The sequence below is a fragment of the Protobothrops mucrosquamatus genome, unplaced genomic scaffold, assembly GCF_001527695.2.
Source record: "Protobothrops mucrosquamatus isolate PMUCROS unplaced genomic scaffold, P.Mucros_1.0 scaffold749, whole genome shotgun sequence".
In the NCBI taxonomy this organism is placed as follows: domain Eukaryota; kingdom Metazoa; phylum Chordata; class Lepidosauria; order Squamata; family Viperidae; genus Protobothrops; species Protobothrops mucrosquamatus.
The window spans coordinates 342810-351332 of record NW_015387020.1 but is presented as its reverse complement, the minus strand read 5'-3'; the positions used below and the strand labels follow the sequence as shown (position 1 = coordinate 351332).

Here is an 8523-nt window from a genome sequence, read left to right as displayed (position 1 = left end):
CATAAGTTTCTGTTGGTCTAATGTAAGTTTATATATAGATGAAGATTGTAAATATTTATCAATATCCTCAATTTTTATGGTCCCTGAAGAATATAAATGTGAGTAGAATTCTGTAAATGCTTTTTTAATCAATTCTTGTTGATATACCTCACGACCCTTGACCAAAACTTTTGATATAACTCTGGCTTTTTGTCTCTTGTGTAATTGGTAAGCCAACCATGGCTTGAAGCTTATATTGATCCTTATATATAAGATAAAACATTGTCTTGAATATTTAACTTCTCAATTTTTACCTATTTCTAGGTATGAATGGAACATCTGTTGAAAACTTTTCCTGTATTGTTCGCTCATATACATTTAAGAATCCTACTATGAATTGTACTTGGAATGCTGGCACAAATGCTCCTCCAGACACCCAGTATTTTATGTACTTAGCTTACCACAAGTAATGCATTTTTATTTAATAAACTAAAAAAATATTCTTGAAAGTATATTGTGTTTGATTGGTTCTTAAATAAAATTATTTTGGTATAAACAGGGCTACAGATAACGAGTGTCCACATTACATAAGTAACATGCGTAGAAGACACATTGGTTGCTACTTCCCTGATGTGATAGTAAATAAATATCGTGTGAATATTACAGTAAATGGATCAAGCACAAAATCTCCAATTCAATCGTATGTTGATGATTTCCGACTTTATAAAAAAGGTGAGAAAAAAAGGGAGAATGTTTATAACTAATAATAATAGAAGCATTTTATACTAGATATATTGAAATATGAAGATGGCCAGATATGATATGCCCAGAATTATTCCTTCTGTAAGGGTCCAACATTTCATTTTAAAAAATAGTTTTGCATCCTTTTATGAAGAAAACATACATGGTAATTCATCTTCTGACTTGCAATAAGTAAGAAGTAACAAGGCTTTCATTTTTAAATATTAATTTTCATTGATCTTCTAGAGGCTGAAAGAACTAAAAAAAGAAAACCAAATATACCTATCAAATTTGGGCTAAAGAGAGTGTGCTCATTTTGTTTATCTCTTCTCTTCTTAAAGTATTTCATTGCTTATATCTGTGCATATATACATGATTTCCTAAGTCTTCAATTGTTACTTATAATGCTGGTTATTTCATTCCAGAACAGCTTCGACCTCCCCAAAATATTACTGTGGATTATAAATCACCATTATATTATAGAATCCAATGGGAACCTCCTCCAAGCTCTCGTAAAGTGGAAAGGGAATGTTTTGAGTTCCAAATAAAGGTAAGAGCCAAAAAAAATGAAAATTCCCTTGCCACACTAATGTCAATTTTTGGGCTAGAAAATGACATCTATTGGAAAACAAATATTTCAAATTTTGAAAAGATTGCCAGATTGTCACTGATTTAAAGAATATAGGAATGGTTTCATGGTTTCATACATACCCATACAGACAGGATAAAAATCCCAGAAATAATTGGATGAAGGGACTCTTATTGTCCCTTCAGTGGTTCTCAACCTATGGTCCGCAGATCCCCGGGGGGGGGGGGCAATGTCATCAGAGGGGGTCTGTGAAGGCTTGAAGAAATATTATGATTTAAATCTTAAGTCTTGTGGGTCAGTGGCCATGGTTTGTGGCCACAAAAGATATTTAAAGGGGTCCATGGTGAAAAAAAGATTGAAAATCACTGCCCTAGACAGTAAATGGGGTTTTCTTCCCACCAGGCACTCCCAGGTATACAATAGATTAAATTTATTGCCAAGGTGTGTTGGGAAGATTAATCACTCTCTGGTACTAATCAGTACAAAGAGGCTTGTACTAAATCTGTAATTATTACCAACACTAGGCCATGCAAAGCAACTGGAAGCAATGCTTCACAACGCTTTCTTAAGTTGTGTTTGTATGTGTACATCTGCAAACATACCTACTTTGCTTTGCTGGCGATTCTAACAGAAGTATTTTGTGTGTTGAAGGGTTTTCTATGGATTTTATATTGTATTACTTTCTTTGAGTATTTGCTGAAGGAGAAAGATGGATCTATAAATCAAATATGTTTGCCTAAAATGTAGGCAAATTGGATGCAGGAGATGGTGATGCAAGAAGGCAAAAATGCTCATCAGAATAGGGTTATCACCAGGTAGCAGGCTTGCTGCCATAATTTAGAAAGAGAAGTAATTAAAATAAAAGAGCAATATTTAGGGGGGGAAAGCTTAGGTCTGCTCAAAAGATAATTGACCCAATAAAAAAATTAATGCTACTGGGCCTAGAACAAATCAAAGGGAGTAGATGAACAGAAACAACTTTTTTCTTTTCAGTTGTGTAGTTAGCAAAGAATTAGAGGAGTGGCATGAATAATAATAATAATAATAATAATAATAATAATAATAATAATATTATTATTATTATTATTATTATTATTATTATTATTATTATTATTATTATTATTATTATTATTATTATTATTATTTTGCGGTCACAGACCAAAATGCAAGTGCAACAAAAGAAAACACAAGAAAAATATATCACAAACAATTAAACACCAGAAGCCTTGGCTAAAGGGAATTACAACGTTCTCCTCTGGTAGTTACAGCTCTTAAAAGAAATTTAGAAACCTGAGAAGTAATATAGGAGGAGCCATCCCCTAGACAATATAAAACCAAANTAGAACCAGAGGGATCAATTCCAAGGAGAGACAATAATTTAATTCTGCCTGTGTTATACATAGGGCAGTATGATAAGACATGCTCCACAGTTTCAACTTCGGCCCTATCACAGGGGCATAGTCGCTCACTAAACAGGAGCCTCTTAAATCGCCCATCGAGTAGTGCTGAGGGCAAGACATTGAAACGGGCCAGGGAAAAAACTCTTCTATACTTGGGGATGGTTAGAGTATAGAAATATGAAGCCATCCTCAATCCATAATTATTAGAATGGCTGAAGATCAAAGGGGAGCAGGTTTTGTTGGCTCTGGCTCTTAAATATTGCAAATCTATGTCCACAAGCCATTGGACTACCTAAACTGGGCATCCTTGAGACCATAATCTCCCAGAGCATCCCCCGTAAAACCTAGCAAGTGGAGTTCCTTCGTCAGCTCAATTCTCCCAACGAGAGGTATGAGAGTCAGCAAACACCAGGGAGAGGTAGCTACCTGGGACTGCCGAAAAAAGCACCCGAAACCACCATTTGAAGGTGTTAATCCACGCCATGCATTTGACTGAACGAATGCCCAGTTCCAGGTAGATCGAAGCAAATCCAACACAGGGAGGAAGACGCAGAAGTTTCCTAAAAAAAAGCAGCCTGGGTTCTTTCAATACAATCCTTGAAGCCTCGTATCCATATGGGAATTCCATAAAGAGTTTGGGCCAGGGTTTTGGCTTTATATATACGCAGAGCAGAGGGAATAAACTGGCCTCCTTGGGTAAAAAAGAATCTTATAATCTGCTGATGGCTACAGGAGGCCGAATTCAGCACCTGGGTTCGATGTTTAGTCCAAGCACCAGTATTCTGAAATTGAATACCTAAATACTTAAAATGGAAAACCTGCCTAACAACATTACCATTGATAGCCCAGTTGTATGATTTCCGGGCTCTGGAGAACACCAATACTTTGGATTTGTCATAATTAATGGACAAATGGTTCTCAGCACAGTAGGACCCAAATGCAGAAAGTAATCTTTTTAGACCGAGCTTTGATTGTGAAAGAAGGACCGCATCATCAGCATAAAGAAGAAGCGGAATCTTCGTATTTAACAACTTTGGGGCATGAGATTCAATGCGTTCAATGTAAAAGGCCAGGTCAGATAAAAATAAATTAAACAAAAGAGGGGCCAGGACACAACCCTGCCTAACGCCGCTCTCAATCGGGATAGGATTTGAAAGTTCTCCCTGCAAGCCGCACCTAACCTGGCTAGAGGTCTGATTATACCAAGATCTGATTAGGAACAAAAGACGTCTGTCAATAGAACTTTTGTGCAATTTTGACCACAACAGTTCCCTAGGGACTGAATCAAACGCTGCCTTTAAATCGATAAAAGCAGTAAAAAGTTTGCCACCTGGTGCAATAGCGTATTTGTCAACCAGGTGTGCTAGAACAAAACAGTGGTCCAATGTGGCACAGCCCGCTTTAAACCCAATCTGCTCTGCACCAATAATGTTAGACTCCTCAACCCAAATGAGGAGTCTACGTTGAAGATATTTAGCATACAATTTTCCAATGATGGAAAGCAGGCTTATAGGGCGATAATTGGCAGGGTTGTTCCTGTTTCCTCATTTAAAAACTGGAATAATAATTGCTAGACTCCAAGAGATAGGAATCCTACCAGAGGAATTAATATGGGTGAAAAGTGTTGCCAGAAGAGGAATCCACCACTCATGATTAGATTTTAGCAAAATGGGGGATATAGCATCGGGGCCAGGGGCTTTGCCTGACTTAAGTTCTGAGATAAGCTCAGCGATTTCAGCATGAGTCACAGGTTGCCATATAGGAATTGCAAGAGGCAGTTGTGATCCAAGCTCGGTCGAAATTATTGAAGCCTGAAAAATTGACAAAAAATGGTTTTCCCAATCTCTGTTGAAATACAGCAGAGAGGGAGTTCTTGGTAACCAGGGAGAGAGCTGGCAACAATTTGCCAAAATAGTCAGGTATTCTTCTGCTGGATAGAGAAGAGAAGTAAATCCCACTTCTCTCTCTCTTTAGCCCTCTTTTTCTTAACAATTAGCCCTTTATACTCCCACTTCAGGCAGTAATAGTCCTCTGGTAGGCATTTGTCCCCTCGGTTACGGTAAAGCAAGTAAACCCGGTTAATCTGGTTCCTAAGCATCAGACATTCTTTATCAAACCAGGGATTGCTTCTTATGTGATATGGACCCCTTGGCCTACAATCTGCTCCTAGCTCCCTTTGAACACTATTAATTAGTGATTCAAAGGCCAAGATTGTCTCTGAGCCACTACTTGTTAGAACCTGATTATAAAGGCTGAGACATTCCAGAGATGATAAAAAGGAGTGGAACTTTCTTTTGGTATTAGAAGACCATTTGATCCTCTTTATATAGAAGGCCGCATAGGGATCCAATATCTGGGGGCCTTTAGATAAGTGTATATTTGAGGAAAGCCCAATAATTGTAACCAGGGGGTAATGATCGCTCTCCGTGCGGCAGTCCACATAGAAAGCATGGACTGCCTTTCTTAGTAACTGAGAAACCAGCACAAAATCAATAATGCTACTCCCACGTGAGGAACTAAAAGTAAACTCACCAACTAGATCGCCTGGGGTACTCCCGTTAAGGATTATCTTGTCACGTTGGGATGCTAAAAGTGCTAACTGAATACCAGCAAAATTTGTTAGTTCATCCTTAGAATGTCTAGCTGAAATCTGATGACCTATTGCCTGAAGGATTTCTTGGGAGTAAAGAGCCTCAATCAATGGAGGAACTTGGGCTCCCAGTCGGGCATTAAATCGCCCCCTATAAAGGTGTATAGCCCTGGAAATTTAGTTTCAATACAAGTAATATAGTTCTCCAGTTCATCCCATTGAGCTTTAATGTCAGCTTGCCTCACCGTCGGAGGAAGGTAGACGTTAAACACTAGCAATTTGCTGCATCCTCTCTTAAGTAGGAGCGCCATGGCTAAAGAGCCACAGGGGGACAGCTCCATTGTCTTCACCTTTAAGGAGGTAGAGACCAAACAAGCCAAGCCACCCTTGGGTCTTCCCGTTGCTGATTGTTTGATGGCGGCCAAGGAAATGGCCGTAAACCCTGTAAGGGATATCTTATCACATGCCCAAGTCTCCTGAAGCAGAACACATCAAATGCCTGAATATAGTTGGTAAATTCTATAGTACCACACCTTCTCCCCCAACCTGCTATGTTCCATGAAAGACATTTAAGAGTACAGAGGGGGGTTGCCAAGTTTGATAGTCATTCTATACATGAAATTAATAGGGGAAAGAGTATAGACTAGAGGGAGTGGCTAGTGCTTTTCTAGTACAGATAGTCCTCGACTTATGACCACAATTGAGCTCACAATTTCTGTTGCTAAGTGAGACAGTTAAGTGAATTTTGTCTCATTTTACAACCTTTCTGGCCACAGTTGTTAAGTGAATCACTGCAGTTGTTTAAATTGATAACACAATTGTTAAGTGAATCTGGCTTCCCCATTGACTTTGCTTGTCAGAAAGTCACAAAAGGTGATCACATGACCCTGGGACACTGCGACCATCATAAATATGAGTTGGTTGCCAAGTGTTTGCATTTTGATCATGTGATCATTGGGATGTTGCAATGGTCATAAGTGTAAAAAACAGTCATGTCACTTTTTTCAGTGGTGTTGTAACTTTTAATGGTCACTAAATGAACTGTTGTAAGTCAAAGATTACCTGTACAATATTTGTAAGAAATGAGGACAGAATTGAATGATAATTGGTTCAGAGAGTCAATGTAGGAATGTCTCCAAAGAAATGTTTCCTATAATGTAACATAAATAATAGTGTTTAAAGGGAAAGTAAATAAATACTCATCCTTCCCAACACCTTCTTTTCACTAAAGACTGTTTGACCATTATTATAATTATTATAAACAACTGACTGTGGGAAATGTATTCCAGTTTGGAAAAGGACAAAATTACCAATACTAGTAACTATTTTATTTTCCCCCTTTATTTTCAAGGATGAATGGAATACAGTCATGAATGTAAGTATTGTCATCTAATAAATTGCCATTTATGTCATCATCTCATTCTGTCTAGATTAGCTATTACTATTCAGATTGGATCCAAAATTGAAAACATTGTTGAAACATTTTCCAGGAGCTCTAAATAGGAAGAGACACAGGAACAAAATTGATAGTTGGGCAGAATTTCATTCTTCATCAGAAATATTTTTATAAATAAAAGTAAGCATTGGAAACTGCTGCTAAGGAAGGGAGAAATGAACATCCAGGTCTTAAAATTAGTTGGTCACAGTGATATATAGTTCAAGATCAGTTATTTTCTTCATACAGAAAAACAGATATTATGCTCTTCATACAGAAGGAATCAAGTTTAATCCAAGAAAATCATATATAGTATAAAAAGCAACCACCACAGAAAAGAAAGAAGATTTTTCATTATTTGAAACAACACAAGAATGATGATGTGTGCTTGCAAGAAACTCATATTTCTACAAAGGATCAAAAGTATTTGATTAATTTACGGCTGGGTACACATTTTATAGCATCTGCTCCATGGAAAAAATGCGGGGTAGTTATTTATGTGAGACAAGATTTTATGCCTAAATTGATAGATTCTGATCCGGATGGTAGATATGTGTTTATTGAACTAGTCTTGAATGAAAGAAGATGTCTTATTATTGGATTATATGGTCCAAATCAACAACGGAAACAGTTTTATAAGTTGATACATCAAAAAATAAATCAACTGGATTACAAATCAGTTATTATGATGGGGGATTGGAATGGAGTGTTAGACTCTAGTAAAGATAAGAAAGGTTCCTTTAAAGCTTCAAGTTATTCTATATTGCCTAAAACTTTTTTTGATTTGAAGGATGATCTGGAATTAAGAGACATTTGGAGAGTACGAAATATAGAAGAAAGAGACTTTACTTTTTTCTTGGACAGACATCAATCTCATTCTAGAATTGATTTTTTTTTACTAACAAATGACTTCTTTTCTAGGGTGAAGAATATTAAGATTTTTCCTAGAACATTATCAGATCATAGTCCGGTATGGATGGAATTATGGGTTGGAGACGGGAGCAAAAGGACTTGGAGATTAAATGTAAATTTATTTAGATATGAGGGAAATGTGCAAAAATGTAAAGATCAAATGAAAGAATTTTTTTTATTGAATATGTATAAAGACACCTCGATTTCAATGGTTTGGGATGCAAGTAAAGCATATATGAGAGGTGCCCTGATTCATATGAATAATGTTTATAGGCGTAAACAAATGCAAAAACTAATCAGTTAGAAGAGGAAATTAAATTAAAAGAAAAGGCCTTTATTTTGAATCCACTGGACAATAATTTAAAAGTTTCTATAGCTTTGCTCAGGGAGCAATTCAATATGTTGATCATAGATCAGACTGCAATTAATTTGCGTTATATGAAATATAATACATTTTGTAATGCAAATAAACCTGGTAGATGGTTGGAAGAAGCAGAAATCAAGAATTATAGAAAAAATAGATTATAAAGGAAAAATGACATATCAACAAAAATTAATTAAAAGAAGTTTTTTGGATTTTTACTCAAAATTATATGCTTCTGAAAATATAAAGTCTTCAGAAATAGAGAATTACCTACAACATTCACATTTTCCTAGATTATCGAATTGTCAGAGGGGAAAATGAATTGTTTAATAACTTCTGATGAAATTAAAGGGGCAATTAAGCAGCTAAAAGTTGGTAAAGCCCCAGGCACAGATGGATTAACAGCAATTTATTACAAGATGTTATCTGATGAAATGTTAGAACCATTAAAGGAATTGTTTAACAGTATTTTGCAGGGTGCAGAAGTACCTCCATCTTGGAGAACTGCTTTTA

General features: G+C 36.5%; 1 protein-coding gene across 2 annotated transcripts in view; it reads left to right on the top strand.

The window, feature by feature from the left end:
- Window positions 1-8523, top strand: part of LOC107289685 (interleukin-5 receptor subunit alpha) — a 48642-nt gene that overhangs the window by 22696 nt on the left and 17423 nt on the right. For both annotated transcript variants that reach the window (XM_015818483.1, XM_015818482.1), the window contains exons 3-6: window positions 304-445; window positions 539-711; window positions 1146-1270; window positions 6651-6674. In XM_015818483.1, the coding sequence (XP_015673969.1) occupies window positions 304-445; window positions 539-711; window positions 1146-1270; window positions 6651-6674 (464 nt within the window). The remainder of the gene's footprint in view (window positions 1-303; window positions 446-538; window positions 712-1145; window positions 1271-6650; window positions 6675-8523) is intronic.